Below are 17,050 nucleotides of genomic sequence, written 5' to 3'. Positions count from 1 at the left end.
ACATAGCAGCTTTTAATGCAAATAGACACAATGTCTAGGATTTGTCTGGAGAAGAATGCTCCCAATAAAGCAATGGCTAGATGGAGTCAGATGTTTACCAGTTAAGTGTGTTTTGACATTGTTTGTCGTCTTCAGAAAGCCATCCTGCTGAAGTTAGTCTTTCCTTTTATTCATCTGGCTTAAGCCACTGAAAACAATCTTTTTAAATACACTAGTTCTGTAAAGCATAAGTGAATCATTCACTGGGTGATCCTGACTGACAGAAGCTGGTTCTCAGAGATTTGAAAAGGGTGGTAGCCAATCACCGTGCCCCTGCTCCAGGTTTTTTTTCGTGTTTTCTGGATCCCATTGCTTCTCCCGTAGACTCTTTCATCTTTTTTTGAAGTGCTGTGTTCAAAACCGGTCGCAGCACTTCAGCTGGGGGCCTCCTGAGGCTGAGGGACATGGCAGGATTCATGTGTCCGGCCACCCATGCTGGTGTTATTTTACCTTTTTCACCAAAGCACGACGTTATTGCCCATGTTCAGCTCCTGGTCAGCAGGAACCCCTTTGCTAGAGGCTTTCCGCAGTGCGCTCTCAGCAGTGCTGGGCACATCACGCGTTCATGCAGCCCACGGTTCTGGCTGAAGCGTGGGACTCTGCACATGGTCCCGGTTGAATTGGACCCTTTGTTTTTTTCAGGCTATTTCTCTGATTGTCGAGATCATTTTGAATTCTGTCCTTGCCTGCAGGATACTTGCAATCCCTTGTAGCTTTTCACTACATCAATACGTTTACTGTTTATTACTTGGTGGCTGCGAGGCCTGGCCCACGCTCAGTTTTATACCCTGTATACGCATCAGGTGGGTCACGACTTCATTTTTTCTTTTTCTTTTTTAACGAATGCAAATAGACTGGTAAATACCAATTATGGCCATCATTATAATGGTATAAAGGTACTTTATCCTGGCATAGCTTCTTTCCTGTGCTGTACAATAGTAACTGTGCCAAGTCAAGCCTTTAAAATTTGGCATTGTGCTGCTTTCTGCATGCATGTGTGTTTGAAGGACTGGGAATTCTGTGTGTAGACAGACTTTCATTGATACTACAACACATGTGGAATAAATAATAGTATTCTTCCCCTTGGCAGCTCTAGATGGGTGTATTTTAAGAGCCTGCCACACTGCCATTGCTATGATTATTATTTGTTCCTCTAACAGAAACAGTGCAACATAATCCATTGCCATAGTTTAACCTTCTTTATCACAAACCCCGTGAAGCAGTCTGTAATCCCAGAGGAGGAAAGTGATATTGTTTAAGCTTTGTTGCTGTTCAAATTAAATCCTTGCTTTTGTGCAAAATACCTTGCTGTAAAAAGGACAGTACTGAAGTGGTCCATTTGTGGAGGCTTCTCTATTTTATTCTCAGTGCTCCATCATCGTCATCTTTCCCGATAATTAGACAACAAAACAGGACAAGCTGTGTCACCCTGCAGATGCATTGTAAAGCTAAGTGCATTCAATGACCCAAAGCATGGCATTATCTCTCATAATGCACACCTCAGAGTATCTCATTGCGCTTATAACGGTTTCAGTATTTTTAATTGCCATTTGTATATCCAGCCCTTAGAAAACTCTGCACATCATGCTTTAATGGTTTGTAATTACATGACTCGGAGTTTTAGATCAGGTTTCCCTGTATCTACAATAGCCTTATAACAGCTTTTCATTTCTTCTTCTGAACGGGAGCTCTTGTACTCCTTGAAGAGCATGAATGTAGCTCCTTGACTGCAGCTCTTACATTATTTTTTTTTCTGGCTATAGATAAATTAATTTCTCATTTGTGGTAGATAATATTTTTATAGTAAAAATGAAGTTGAAATGACTTATATACACTTCAACACATAAAAAGGGGAAGGTTAAAAATCATATTTGAATTGGCAGTTGTTAAAATGCAATTATACCTCCCCAAGGTAGCATGGCAGAAGAAAATATTTTAAAAGTTCTCTCTGAAAGTTTAAAAATCCAATTAATGTCATGGAAATATAAGCCTAGAGACTTGACTTCAGAGGAGCAGTTGCTACCCAAGTTCTTAAGCTTTTATAAAGTAACCTTAAGCCCTGTTAGCTGGCTTCATCAAAACTGCTTCCAGTGCATGAAGTGCAAAAGATATGTAAATATTCACAAGAGTTTTGGTCTGTGCTTTCATAGAAGGGCAAAGCAGGATCATCTGCTGGGTTTTTTCTTAAGACAAAAGTATAAGATAATAGTCCCTTTACCCCTTTTTTAACCCATCCGTCAATGCTTCTGAAGGGCTCCTGCTAATAATTAGGAAATGGTTTTCAAGATTTTTCAAGATGTTCCTCTGAAGAACCAGAGAGACAATTGCAGTTGAGAACTGGGGAATAGGGCATTCATCTAAGATGCAAAAAAATTACAACCCAAATCCCACCATCAGTACCTGGAAGGCTGGAAGCAGTGCTGAGCTTCCTGCCTGCGATGGGAACTGGCCGCTGGCTGTCACTCCTCCCTGCTGGTCACCTGCTGTCCCTCTGCCTCAGTTTCCCTGCTTGTACAGTTAAAAGTAGTTGTGATGAGGGGGAAGCTACTGCTAAAAATGTACAAGCCTGAGTTGTGCTGTTATCCTGGAGGTGATTGCCTGTAGCAGGACTCGGTTCCCTTGGTTTTGTGTTTTAGTGCAGAGCTGGATTAGAGCTGTGTGGTCCATCCTTTCTCCCTCCCGCTATCCATGCGCTGCTCACAGTGATAACATTCCTATACATATCTCCATTAGCCGGCTCAACACACCAGCCACTCCAAGGGGACTTACTTTTGAAATGAAGCGTGTAAAAATTGACTCTCTCCTGCCCTGGGGGTCAGAGAATTTTCACGATTGAAGCCTAATAACTGGGATTGTCAAGCCCAGCAGACTGGGTGAGCTGGACAGCAACAGTAAAAGGGGGTTCAGATTACTGGTTTGAAAGGAAACTAAATAGTGGTAGTGAGTGCCTCTTGGTGCAGTGGAGGATGCTTAACTTCTCTGGTACACCTTCCTTTGATTATTTTTATCAGTACTATCAACGGAGGCTGCAATGGTAATTTTTCCCAGTTGCAAGTTTGAGGACTCTCACATGCTTCTCTGTAGCTTTTAGAGCAGAGGCACTTAATGAAAAGGGTGTAGCTTTCAAAGTGACCTGTCATTAAGCTATGAGTGTAATTCAAGTCCCTTTTTAAAGTCTTGGGCCAGATTCTGTACTCCCAAAATCCATACTATCAATATATGTAATTGACGTTGATGTAAACAATATCAGGACTGAATCCTTCTCTGCTCTGTCTTGCTCAGTCTTTCCAGCAGCAACATAACTAATTCTAGTTCTTGACCTGAATGATAACAAGCTATTAGTAAATGCTATACTGACCTTGATAGCTGTGAGAAAAACATAATCTGAAAATATTTTCACCTTAGTTTGCTAGAAATTTCTTTCTAAGAAATCCTAAGATACTAAGTAACGGAAAAGTTTTCCAATTACAGTTCTTTCTTACAAGTTAATACATTTTATTAAAAATAGCTCAGATCTGAATCCAACAGAGGAAACTTATTCCCAGAGGAGTATATGCTAACTGTGCCTAAATACATTTATTCTGTGTTATTTTTTTCTTACCCCATAGTTAGGTATCAGAGGGAACAGTGGTTGGTAGGGAGGTCAGGGCACTTGACGCTGGTAGTCCTGAGGTTGCACCACTCTGCTACTGACCTGCTCCTGAGCAAGCCAGCTCATGGGTTGGGGTGTCCGTCCCGTAAAGGTGTGACAACTGCAGTGACCTTCCTGCGGAAGCGCTGCAAGAGCTGTCTGTGGAGCTTAGCCTGGCAGCTAAACTTCGTAAGGTATTCAGAGATAAGGTAGCGTTGCCCTGTCCTGGAGAACGCTCTTGGGGTGGAATGACCTGGAAGCACTTTTTGACGCGATACTGCAAAACAAAACGGTGCCAGCAGTGAGGAGGGTTTGGCATGGCTGTGTCACACACAAAATCCTTCCAGACAAGGGATCTAAGGGCAAATGTTTCCTTGCCCATGATAGGCGTCCGCGGGTTGCTAGAAGGCCTTCTCCCTTGTTGGGCAGGATAAGCACTGTGCAGAGATAAGAGGGTTGGCAGTGATTTCAGTGGGCAGCCTAACTTCCCATGTGGCTTATCAGTCTTGGCATCAACATTTTACTTCCTGCCATTTTATTTTCTTATCAGCCACCCGGATTTCACCACATTGTTTTTCTAATTAACGTCCTTTCTCTCCCCTGCCATGATGGCTGCGATCAGCTGGAGGCATTCTACTCCATATTCACCACCGAACAGCAAGACCATGTCAAGTCCGTGGAGTACCTGAGGAATAACTTCCGACCACAGCAAAGCCTGAACAACAGGAAGGTGTCTAAGTCTGCTGTGAAGGATGCTTGGAGCCAAGATATGACAGACATCTTGGAAAATCCACTCGGCACAGAAGCTTCCAAAGGTAGATTGCACTTACGAATTTTGCGCTTGACTAATAGGAGAATTTTTGTCTACTTTGTCATCAAATGGTGTCAAGGATAGCTGTGAGCTACCAAAGAAATAATACAGTGTATTCAGGCATTCCTTGTTGGTATGTGTCAATAGATTAACTAATCCTCTGTGTGCCTGCAATTACGTGTGAAGCTTGCTCTCGCAAGGTGCCATGGCAATAAAGCCCCAGAATATGCGAGTCTCAAACTGACGAGGTCCCTGTTTCTGCCGACTGGCTGTAGGGCCTTAGAGATGCCTGACAAAAGGGAAACATAAAGGGACAAGGTCAGAGGTAAAATTTTGGCCCCGTTAGCACTGACTCATTGGGTGTTTGAATGGGAATAGAGTATCCAGATGCGGTTGTGGGTTTCATTTTTACAGTAACAAGACTTTTGAAGAACCATCGACCTTTTAATTCCACGTTTGTATCAATCTGTCGGTAATGGTCACGGGGGAAAAAAACTTCTTCCTTATAGGCAGGTGATCTTCTAATGTCTTGCTGAAGTGTTTCATGTGCCTGTTTGTAGAGCAGCTGGCACTCGCTTCTGTCAGACACTGGATAATGAGCTGGATGGAGGGGGGTGGGAGGGAGGTTGCAGTCGTTGCGTTGGCACAAACAGCCCTGGCTAGAGGAGCACATCAAAAATTCTGAGAGAAATGTGTACTGGATAAAATAAGACTAGAAATAAATATCATTTACTACCTTTATTTGCCTTTATTTTATTGAATGGTGTTATTTATAGGTAGGAGGAATGACATGTACTTCCCAGTCTTCAGTCTCGAGAAGTGCTTGGTGCTTAACCGGTTCTGGGTAGAGGTAAAGAAGAGGGGGGGCAGTTTGCCAGAAGGAAACAGCTAAGCAGATTTACAAGCTTCCCTTTCGTACCTGGCATTTTCACCTGGCCAGGCACAGAAAGCGTAGTTTTTAGAGGACGTGAATCATGAAAACAGCTGCGTTCAGCAACCTCACCCTCCCAAGAGAGTGCTGGGAGAGTGTATTTCTCAGGGCTCATTATTCTGTGAGCATGCTTATTTATATATATATAATATACACGCACACAAACCTCATGTACATTAAAGGCAGCCTTGGGACAGAGAATTTACATCAGAAGTGAGAAGGAGATCTTGGGAATGGAGAAACCCTGCTATGCTCTGATGCTCTGGCCGGCAGTTTTCAATCGGTGTTTTAACAGCAACCTGTGTCAATATTTATTTCTTCAGTTATATCCTGTGTACATATTACTTACCCAGAACAGTGATGAAAGTTAATAGGTTACATTATGTTAAAAGTGACAAAACTGACTAGTTTTTATTTTGAGTGCAGCCAAGGTACCTCTGGTACATGTGGTATAATATTGAAGAAGATTTTACTGCTTTGGCCACATGCCTGCATATTCCTTGCCTCACTGGATGGTTTTTAAGATTATAAAAATGCTTTAGGTGATTTTCACCCCCGTAGTAAATAGCTGAAACCCACAATTTTGACAGACCATTACAAACGCTAAGGTCTGTAGTTAATGGGCTGATCTTGAAGTTGGAAGTGTTGATGCTGAAGGAGCACTTGAATAACTGGAAAGATTCGCATTGACTTTGATCTTTAAGAACTCTAAGGCCCAGATTAAACCAAGCACACATGGCTTAGTTAACATCATGTGAGCCAGTCTACAGGAGCAAGGGCACTGCACAGACATTAGTCCATGTTTAGACAGCTTGGTGCCTGGGCGCTTGACACCTTAGCATGCCTGGGGACTGGTTTCCTGAGCAGGTTCTCTCTGGGTCCTCTCCCATCACGTCCAGGTGCCGTCATGCTCTGTACTCATGCCTGCCTGGGAATTTGAGCTTACGACATGCTCAAGAGAGACTCTCAGGTGGGGGGCATGCATTCCCCCATTTCCCATGATCTGACAACATTCAGCGTGCCATCTAATGGCAGGGATGATGCGAGAGTCGGTGCTTTCTTTTCCCTTGAGCTTTTGCTATAGGAGGCTAATGGCTGGGCAGCCAGTCTTTTTGTACCGGCTCTGTCAACTTGTCACTTTTTGCGTTTGTGCACACCAGGGGACACTGAAAATAGGTGCATTTTTTTCATGAACTTAAAAATAAATAGGTTGCTGCAGTGTTGCTAACACAAAATGGATTGTAGTGTATCCTCCAAAGGTTACAGGGATGAGTTATAGCTGTTCCAGAGATATAACATGTGGATGTTTCTGGCCCCCTCTTTGACAAAGGTGAACAGTGATGATGTGCCTGGTCCACTGCACACTCTGAACTACTGACATATAAATAAAATGAGTTGAAGTCGTAATACTTGAGTGAAAGCAAAACCTATTGTTTATTCAGCTAGTAAATACAGTACCTCTTTATATAGTGTCATTCATGCAAAAGTACTGAGAAGCCGAGTGCACGGAGCGCTTCTCAGCCAGGCAGTCTAGCATACAAATATAAAAGTGTAGGATGAGCATAACAAATTTATTTTATGTGGATTCTTCTGCACACCTCATGGTTGCATCTGGATGCTTTCCACATTGCACTAAGCAATGTGACCAATGGCTGTCACACGTTGGCTCCTGTCTACCCTCCCCGTGCTTAGATTTGTGTGTTGTAGAAAAAGGCAAGGTCACGAAAACGTGTCTTTTACTCGCTGCAAGGTGATACGGTTTGTGATGGTCTTCAGCTCTGGAGGGGAAGTTTGGATTTGTTTGTCGGTGTGAATTTTTGCAATTTGTTTCTTCTGTCACACTCTATTAAGTCTGTGGGCAGTATTGCTAATCTAGAAAACAGTGTAGCGTTCGTTATGTAAGCCTGCCTTATTTTGGAGGGAAATGTGCCCAGAACAATTTGCATAATGTTCAGAATAATTTTCAGAATTCCCCGGTGAATAGGGAATTTCAGATCAGCACAAAGCGATGCAGCTCTGCAGTTGTCCATTGACAAACGTGCTATCCTAAACAGTTTGGCACCAAACAGGAATGTCTTTTCTCCCAGCTATTAAAGCTATCTCGGGTCACAGAACTGTGACCAGTAGCATAACCTGCAGATACACTGGAGGAAAACTATTTCTCACTTTATGCCTGTCCTCTGAGTATTTCCTTAGCAAAGCCTTGTAAGTGGTGGCATTTGGTAAATAAAATGTCTTGTGGGAAAGGCTATTTTAGGTCAACCAAAACTGTCAGTGCATTTGGATCCAGTTTGTTAGCCAATATGATTGTTACCAGCCTTTTGTTTTGCAGTTACTCTCCTCTCCCTCCTCTTTTTTAATTTTAAAGAGGCAATGAAGGGAGGGGCAGTGTTTTCAATCATCAGAATACAAGATGGTGAAAATATTTTAGCTAATTTGAAACAATGTAGAGGGCTAATTTTTCACTTGGGAGTGAAGACTCAAGTTTTCCTTTTGTGTTAGTATTTAGCAAGAAGCGTTGTCTTTGGTTCCATTATCTCATTCCTTCCTCCTGTTGGCAAAAGCTGATTTAAAACAGTTCTCTTGAGGACTGCTCGTATGCCTGGAATAAAAGCATACGCATAAGACCTTTGCTGAATCAGAGCCCATGAGCTGAGCTTAATTCTTAAGTTGACCCTGGAGCTGTTTCAAGAAACCATACAGATCATCTTTAAATATCTTATTTCTGAATTATACCATTCAGGATAAATACTGTTCAGCTATGTAATTGTAGCAACTGGTGGATTGATAATAAACCATCACACAACAATATTTTGTAAGAAGATGAAACTTTCAGAGATTCAAGATATACAGGGGATCATGCTGTTAAATCATGCAGATCATCAGGCCTGTAAAATTTAACAAGAGGGCTCACCGGTGTTACAATACTGATTTATATAAAGTTTTGCAAAGTTAGAGGTTCTCTGTACAGACATATTAAACTGGGAATATTCATCAGATACTGTAAGTATGAGTGACAGTGGCAGTGTTTGATTTTTTGCACATGACCATCTCTGTTAAAATTGCTTCCTTTCTTCTCTGGCCTGTCCTCTGTGGCTCAGTACTGTGTTGCTCTGTCACATCACATATTGTGCTCCTGCTTTTTTGTGGGCTGCTTTCAAGCAGCTATGCTAGAGAGATTCCTAATTATTTATCAGTTTAATAGCATACATTGCTCTTCAGGGACAAACAGACAGAATTCTTACATCAAAGTCCATCCAGTTCAAGGACCTAAGTCTGCAGGTTCCTCACTACTTTCACATGTTGTCCCATCAAGCAGAGATGTATTTACAAAACGTTACCTGCTTCAGTAAAGGTGTAGGCACTGAAGCTCAGGAGAAAAAGGTGTTTCATTTCCTTGTTTTATGTTGTACCCCATGTGCAACAATATTTGCCCATTTAATTTTGCTGCTGATTAGGACCATCAAATGTTGTTTCTTTCTCTTTATGTTTTTTAATGCTGGGGGAAAAAAAAAAACACCTTTAACCTTTCTGTTTCATTAAACGTGCTACAAGCCTCACAACACTTAAACAAGCATCCCATGTGAGGGGCTCTTGACATCAGAGTTTTCTTTCACAGATGCCTGATTACTTCCCCAAAGGTGTCTGATTACTCTTTGCTGGAGTCTCAGATGATGCTGTTTCCCATCAGTGGGAATTCGCCTTAGAGTACCATCTTTAATTATGATCCTAGACTAAGTTAAATAATGAGCAGTCATAAATTCACTCTAGTAAAACTTACTTAGCTTTGGACTCTAAATTAACGGCTGGGACATTTCTCTAGTAGTGTACAGGCGATCATTTTCCTTACTGTTCTTTGTTAAGCAGTAGTGATACGCAGTTTGGAAGTCCTTGTAACTTAATGCCACTAAAACGTGGATAGAAGATATTTGGGGTTTCCCTCTTGCATGCTTCGCACTGGAGGCATGGCTCCAGCTATCGACCTGCAATCAAAGGTACAGCACTGCTCAAGCGAAGCAGTTTAGTTCGTATTCACTATTTCACAGCTCTTGGCACCAGAAATTAAACTAAGGCCTCCTGCAAAGGTATTGCCTTTTCTGTATGGTGTGGCATCCTTGCGATGGAGTACATCTCCACTGCAGCATCACCCAAAGTCTGAGTTCTTCTGGAGATTCAGTGCAGTGACATCATCATTTTGAGGCAGATAGTTTAGAGCATTGGCAGCAGTGTTTCTGAATGAGAACAAGTTATTTGTCTCATTTATAGCCTCCGTTATTACTCCCAGTAATTTGTTTTTGCTTTCTAAATGCCCATGTTTTATGAGATCTCTCTCAAAACAACTTTGCAGTCTCTTCATGCCCTTGGGTTCTCTCTGGGAGGCCAAAAAGGGTGTTAGGCAGAAAAGTTCTACTCTCACAGAATGTTGTTTATGTATTTTAGTCAAACCTAAATGACCACAAAATACTGTATAGCAATAAGTGTAATCTATCCAAAACAACATTGTAAATGTAAATTTAAAATTATATATTATTGACATCTTAACTCGCAATTGCTAAAGCAAAATTATAGCTATTTATTTTCTTTAAATATCTTAGGGAAAACGAAAATAAGCAAGAACCTTTTTTAGTTAATTTACGGTGTGTTTACCATTATAGTTGATTGTTCTTATCCTTTGGAAGCACCTGTTTTACAGGTTGATTTCTTCATAGTTTAACAACTTTCCCAGCTTCCTTGGATAACTGGATTTTTCCTACTTTCCTTTTTGATTTCATTTTGTTATGAAGATTATCCTTTCCCTATTCCATTCCCCTTTAATCAGGTCAGCGCTCTCCTACTGTGTGCTGGTGCCGATGAATCTATGTGTCATTATGAGGATTTCTGCTGGCGCAGCAGACTGGCTCGGTGCAAAAGGTTGCACTTGAGGGTGGTAACACCGTGCTGCTAATTGCTTGCCCTGCATCATCTTTGCACTATGGACCTGCCCGGCTGCCACTATGCCTCGGTGCTCCAAGTAAATGTACTCACCTATTGCTGCAAGAGTCGCTTTTGATGTGCACCCCGAGTACCTGCTGTAATCACATTTTAGGCAGAAATTAGTGTGCTCCTTGTGCGTATCTCATCTCTTCCACCTCATCCGTGTCTTGCTCTGCAATGCTGGATCCTCGTGTATGCAGTTGTCTTGGAGCATGTCATGCAAGAGCAGGAAAGGACAGGCTGCTGCCTTCCAAAGAGTTTCAGATCAGTCAGGTGGAAGGCAAAGCGTTTCAGGAAAAAACCTGACCCATTTTGAGGGGGAATCAGGTACAAAAAGAAGTGGTACATATACCCGACATAGGTCTCATGCTTCCCCTCGCAGTGGCTCTGTTCTGCAGGCTTCTGTTTTCACCTGTAGTAACTTCTGTGTGGTTGTAATATGAGCAGCGCATGTGTGTGTGCCCGAATATAGTGGGCAGCTTACCTTAGATGTATTAATAAACAATTAAGTAACTGCTTGCACTTATTTAGAGATTATAAAGGGCCCAAACCAAAAGAGCAAGAGGAATTCAGTGTGAAACTTTAAGTATGGTTTGGGTTCACAGCTGCCACTAAAGCTGGAAGAGCTTAGTACTTGTGAGAGAACTTGATGATTTATTCCATTTACACTCGCAGGGAATTCCTTTCTGCACTGCCTACCCCCCAATCCAGCTGTTTGGCCCACAGAAGTACTGATTTGAATTTCAGTCTTGACAGTACTTTGGACTATGAGTGCCTGCAGCTCATCCCTTGTGTTGGAAAAAGCCTCCAGAAGCTATGAATGGGAAGCTGCTTTCCCGGTCAGATTTTGGGTATCCCTCAGGCACGTATCAGGATGTTCTACCTGCCCTGTTGGCTTGTTCTTCCTATGCTCCCCTGTCCAAGCAACCCTCGCCAGGACATTGGAAAGGGCGGCTTGGCTAACGTGGAAAATCCATGTCCTTCTGGCAGGAAATCCTCCTTTCTCCCCCTGTTGACACAGCACGTGCCACTGAACGCAGTCACACGTGCTGCCTCGGACGCGCTGTATAAATAGACACAGGTGTACATTTTAAACACAAACCACCCTCTGTGTGTGCATGTGTGCAATATAAACACAAGACTTGTGGGGCAGATCCTTGTCGGACATCAGTTTAGCCCAGCATGGCATTTGATGGAGCAAGGCTGGTCTGCGCCCAGAGAATTCAGGCCGCAGCTGTAGAAATGGTATTTGTGAAATATATGAAATATTTGGGCTCAAACACAACGTAGTAAAACACACAGTCCATGCCTTTCAGTAAAACAGGGTCTGTTGCAGCGATGCCATGGAAACTCAAACACTACAAAGCAAGCCATACAGGAATGAATCCAAATGCTGGTTGTGCGTTCACCTCGGGAAACGGGCAGGCAGCAGAGGGGCCAAACCCAGCCTGCCCAGACCCCCTCCCTCGGAAGTGCCCCGCGTGCCGCTTTGCTCGTGAGGTTATTTCACAGGGCTCATAAAACAAGTGTGGGGTCTGTCGATGCCCCTCACACCTTAACAACCAACCCTGTCTGTTTGAAGCATAGTGAAAAGTAAGAGCAGGGAAGATAAATAGTCCGTCTCCTAGCTACATTCTGCCTGTGGATTGAAGTAGATCAACACAAATATTTGTGTGTACGGCATGCTCTGGAGCCTGCAAATGCCTGCTGGCAAAGTGCAGGCAAAGGTAAAGGAAAAATCCGTGCTTCTCTTTAAAGCAATTACCCTTATATATTAATAATGTCATTTATAAGCACTCCGAGAAGTTAACAACGTGCACTAAAGCAAAGCAAAAAAATTGCAAACGTTTAGTAAAAAGAGAGGGGGGGAAATGTTGTTAAGTATGCCTCTTAGCACTTTTCTATGTATTAAAGCCTGTGTTGTCTCTGCGTATGATCCTCGTAGTCTATTTGTTATCCTTTGGGAGCGCAGCCCTTGCTGAACTCCGAGATTGAATCCGACAGCCCAAAGAATGCTGCTGTTTGTTATGGATCGGACTCTCTTCCCAGGCATCTCCACTGAGTCACGCCAATGCAAGGTAGCTGAATCTGGCACTGTATCACTTCCCTTACCATGACGCTGATGGCATGGCACTGAAAGCAAGTATGAGTTTTCTTATTGCAGTATAACCCATATTTCTGCATTTCAGGGCTTATTTAAAGTCTAATAATGAGAAGGAATATGTATGTGTGTGTGTGTATATATATAGATAGATAGATATATTTGAAAGTATTTTTCTTCCGTTCTCTGTTGGTGGCATGGCTTTTGTCTTGTCTGCAGTCGGGTTCCTGTAGGCTGCAGGGCTGCGGGACCTCAGTGCAGTATTTTGCCGATAGCACAGGCATCGATGACGGGTTTTAGGCTTCTCTGAAATCAGCTGGGAAACATGTGGCTGAACCGGGCACTGTTACAGCAATGGCAGCAAGTGGTCCGTCTGTCCTGAAGGACTGGTCCTTCCAACTCCTTCCCAGTGCTGGGGCAGAAGGGAAAGAAACACCCTCTCTCCCCCAAGAGCTTAGCCACCAACTTGTTTGCCCTTATAGGGAAGAAAGGCATGAAACTCCCATATTGACCTCTCAGTTTCTCTCCTGCTGAGCATGTGGGAAGAAATGCCCCATCTCCTGTCCTCTGTGCTCCTCCTTTGTAAGGGAGGAACACTGTTCCCTGCCACCCATTCCATGCACACCCAGAGCAGGGGGAAAAAGAAGGGGAGAAGTGAAGCCCCTCTCACCTTACGGCCAGGAGTGGCTGCCCAGAGCAAGACAAGACCCTCGTCCCTGTCTTCTAGCTACCTCTGAGCAGTCCTGATCTAGTAATGGTCTATGGGCACATCCTGATGCCGATGTTTCCTCCCTCCACGTGTGAATTGCCTTAGAAGATCCCTGCCCATCTCACCATGAGGGATTCAGGACTTCACTGGCACATTGCTTTCCTGTGCTGAAAATTGTCAGGGTTTCATCATACAACGTGTATCCCACAGTACCGAGGAGGGGAACGGCAGTTTTGCATTGCTGAGACATGCAGCCGGAGGGAGAGAGTGGGATTTTCCAAAAGAGGGCATAGCACATCTAGAAATAACTGCCTTTAAAGTAGTGACATTTTTATGCATGGAAGAGCTAACTTAGGACATTTTTTAGAGAATTTTATGAATCCCTCTGAGCTCAGTGCCACTGGATTCATCATATGAGGCACCTGTTTTACAGGGAGAAGGTATACAAGAAATAACCAAATATATGGTTCTTATGCTCTCTCTAACTTTCCCTAAATAGCACTTTTTATAACCGCAGGTAGCATATGCAAAAAGCATGATGAAACCCAGAAAGTTTGGCTGGTTTTGCATTTCTGTCTTTGAAAGATAAATGTAGGCTGCTCTTAAAAAAAAGCTGTAATATTCTCTTACATGCCCTTTCTGCATTCATGGGTGTACCTTAATACCAGTGGTTAATTTTTGCAAAACAATAAGCCCCCTTTATGTCTTTCAGATCTCTGAAATAGAGCTGCCAGGAGCTTTTGGATTAAGCTTTATCAGGCTTCAGTTAGGAAAGCCTCGTGGAGGTTACGTAGCCAAATACAACATACAAATCAAATTATGGGAGAGATGAATGCAGAGTTGTTAAATTAATTTTGTTTGTTCCAGCCCATTGGAATGTTTTTAACATGAAGAAAATAATTCTCTGCTGTATGGCTGGCCTGGCCAGCACTTAGGACTGTATTAGCATGCTACATTTGTCTGCGAGTGGCAAACAGGTTTTCTCCAGGCTTGAGTGAGCCTTGGAAGACAAGGCTAGCCAAGATGCTGGCTTGCCTGCTGCCTTCCCCGGCGGGCTGATCCGCAGAGAAAAGACTGTGTCAAACTCCCAGACAGCCCCGCACATGGCCAACAGCTGGAGACGCCGGCTGAGGCTGCCCTGTGTCAGGTCAGAGGGCTTCCTCCAGATGCACGCACACAACCATCCTTCTTCTGCAGGACTTTTCCATAAGGCAGGAGCCAGCTTGTTTGCCAGGTTCCCGGTTCAGGTCACCCCTGACAGGAGGGTGAGAGGGTTCTTTCACTCCGAGAGGTCCGAGGCATGCCACGCTCGGGGCATCGCTGCCTGCCGCGAGGTGTGCCCATGGCACTGTCAATGCGCTTGCCTGCTGAGTGCCTCCAAGATGTAGCCCTGTGGCCCTGGCGAGGCTTTTCTGCCTCCAGAAGTCCTGGCGCGGGCAGTCTGCTGGCCAGGACATAGCGGCTTTGGTGTCCTGCTAGACCTATGCAGGGCCAGTTCAGGTATCTGTTCAGTATTGCGCTACACCACAGAAAGACATCCTGAAAGCCCCCTCAATATTTTTATTATCCTTAGGATCTGAATTTAAAAGAGATCATTAGTAACATTTTTTCTAAAAATAGCTGAGATTCTATTTCAATGTGAAATGATGCTGGTTGTTGGTTTCGGTTCTTTTTTTTTCTCAAGCAGTCATGAATTCACAGGCTTTTTTTCCTTATTTAGCCTGGTATAAAAAAGAAAATGAAAAAGAAAAGCTTGTGTTTCTTTTTAGTGTGTCCTGATTCAATTCAGAGGAAGATGCAAACTTATCCCTCCCTATCCCAACCCTCTTTCTGCATTTCTATTTGTCCTTCAGCTGCACATTTTGCAAAATCAGTAGAGGTTCTTTAGCATCTGGGAAAAAAAAAAAAAAAAAGAGAGGAGCCTGCGATTCTTTTAATCTTCTTTCAAAAATCCAAGGCACACAGAGTATTGAAAGGAAAATTAGATCTCTGGAAAATGCCAGTTGTGTTATAGATGGTCAAATCATTAACACTTTTTTTCTTGCCTTTCAGACATTTGCTACGTTATTATGTATCACTTTAATTAAATCATCAAATTGAATTATTGGATCAAATGTTTTTTTATTCCGTTGTGTCCTGAGCAGGTTTGGTTAAATTAATAAAACCATATGTTTCATTTTGTAAAAAAGATTTCTTTTCTGCCCATTCATAAGCTATTAAAGAAAAAAAAAGTGGCTGAACAGAAAAGGTTGGTTATTACTTAATTACATCAGGTACTGCTATGTGCCTTGGAGTAATTGGAACAAAGTCATACTAAGTCATGAAAATAATGTAATATTTACTGTGAAATAGCAGTATTGTAAATTCAGCCCCTTTTAGCTGGCTGTGAATGAGGTTTGTCCTCGTCAAAACTTGTCTCAGTGTAGTCATTGGAGTCTCCCAGCTGCTTAAAAGTGCTCATGACCTTCTTGCAATCAGAGTGCAGGGTCAGCGAGGGTCTCCTAACTTCGAGCCTGTGAGTCTCCTATTTCCCTTGGGAAATACCCACTTCTTTCCTCTGATTGGCATGAGCTATTCTGAATGGCATCAAAGCTGGCTGCAAAGAGTGGCATGGAATAGAGGATGTGACAGTCCCCTCTCCCTAGGGTGGCTTGGGTTCCTTGTCTGAAAAACAGCTGGCTAGCCATGGTTCAGAGGGGTATTGCAATTAAGGTAGCTCTCTCTGTCGCTCGTGAAGGTTACCTGGTTGAATTATTTCTAAAACTATTTGATGCATGATTACTTTAAATATATAAATGTCTGCGTGTCCTCCTGGAGGAGGACTGGGTAAGACTTTTAGGTCTGGGTAGTCCTTCCCCCTGGGCTCCTATCTCTGATAGGATTTGAAAAGGCGGAGTGATAAAGCCTGGCCTGGCATTTTGAAGCATAATTCTGTGATGACAAAGGGCTTCAAAGGGGGCAGTTATGATTTATTGGTGCAGTTATCTATAAACAGTGATGTCAGAATTGATATGTCTCAGCGGAAAGAGGTGAGCATGGAGAGGCATACCAAGGATCAGTGACTACTTTCACCTGTGTCCTCTCGGCCAGGTCCTGGCCACGTTCGTGTCGTGCTCTGCGGGCTCCCAGCAGAGACCAGGAGGGAGCAGGAGGGAAGGGGTCTGCAGGCAGCAGACCAAGGTGTTGCTTCTGGCTTTGTGGCATTGCCAGCAGAATGCCCGTTGGGTCCCTTCAACTCAATGTAAATAGAAACTCATATTCGTTTTGTCAACCATTGGAGGTACTGCAGGGTTTGTTTGCTTTGCTGGATCATGCTTCTGGGTTAAGCAGGAGGATCTACTGCAAAACTCCAAGATTGTCACCAGTCATGGCAGGAGCAAACATCAAAGGTCTTTCCTGCCTTAGTGTATTTCTGCAATATATACTTTCTCTTGTTCAGGCCAGCTACAAAATGTGAGTTATAACTGCACAAATGCATTTGACAGGTATTTTTCTATTGTACTGGTAATATTGGTGTTTACAGCATTTAATCATTTTTATTTAGGAACTGTAGCTATTTCAGTAATGTAACAGCAGAGCTACATGACCAACCTGCAAGTCCAGGAATGGACATTTCTCCCAGTCTATAGGAATAGACATTTCTCCCCTTCAGTGCTGCCAGGACTCTTTAGAAGTGAAATAATGGCCAAATATACATGCAGTCACATACCTGCAGAGCACAAACAAGCTGAATGTGTTGGCTTTAAATGGAAAAGTTGTTTTGGGAAAAATAATTCTGCAAACATTGTCAGCGTGGTGGACTGGGTGACGCTTTGACTTTCCCTGGCAGAAGAGACCAGTTCCTTTGCCACAGC

General features: G+C 43.2%; 1 protein-coding gene across 1 annotated transcript in view; it reads left to right on the top strand.

Annotated features, from left to right (window-relative positions):
- Nucleotides 1-17,050, top strand: part of PTPRG (protein tyrosine phosphatase receptor type G) — a 417,185-nt gene that overhangs the window by 309,877 nt on the left and 90,258 nt on the right. The window contains exon 9 of the mRNA XM_072876458.1: nucleotides 4,293-4,485. Within this exon, the coding sequence (XP_072732559.1) occupies nucleotides 4,293-4,485 (193 nt within the window). The remainder of the gene's footprint in view (nucleotides 1-4,292; nucleotides 4,486-17,050) is intronic.

This window comes from Ciconia boyciana, chromosome 11 (assembly GCF_034638445.1).
Source record: "Ciconia boyciana chromosome 11, ASM3463844v1, whole genome shotgun sequence".
NCBI lineage: Eukaryota > Metazoa > Chordata > Aves > Ciconiiformes > Ciconiidae > Ciconia > Ciconia boyciana.
This window is presented reverse-complemented; position numbering and strand designations above follow the sequence as displayed.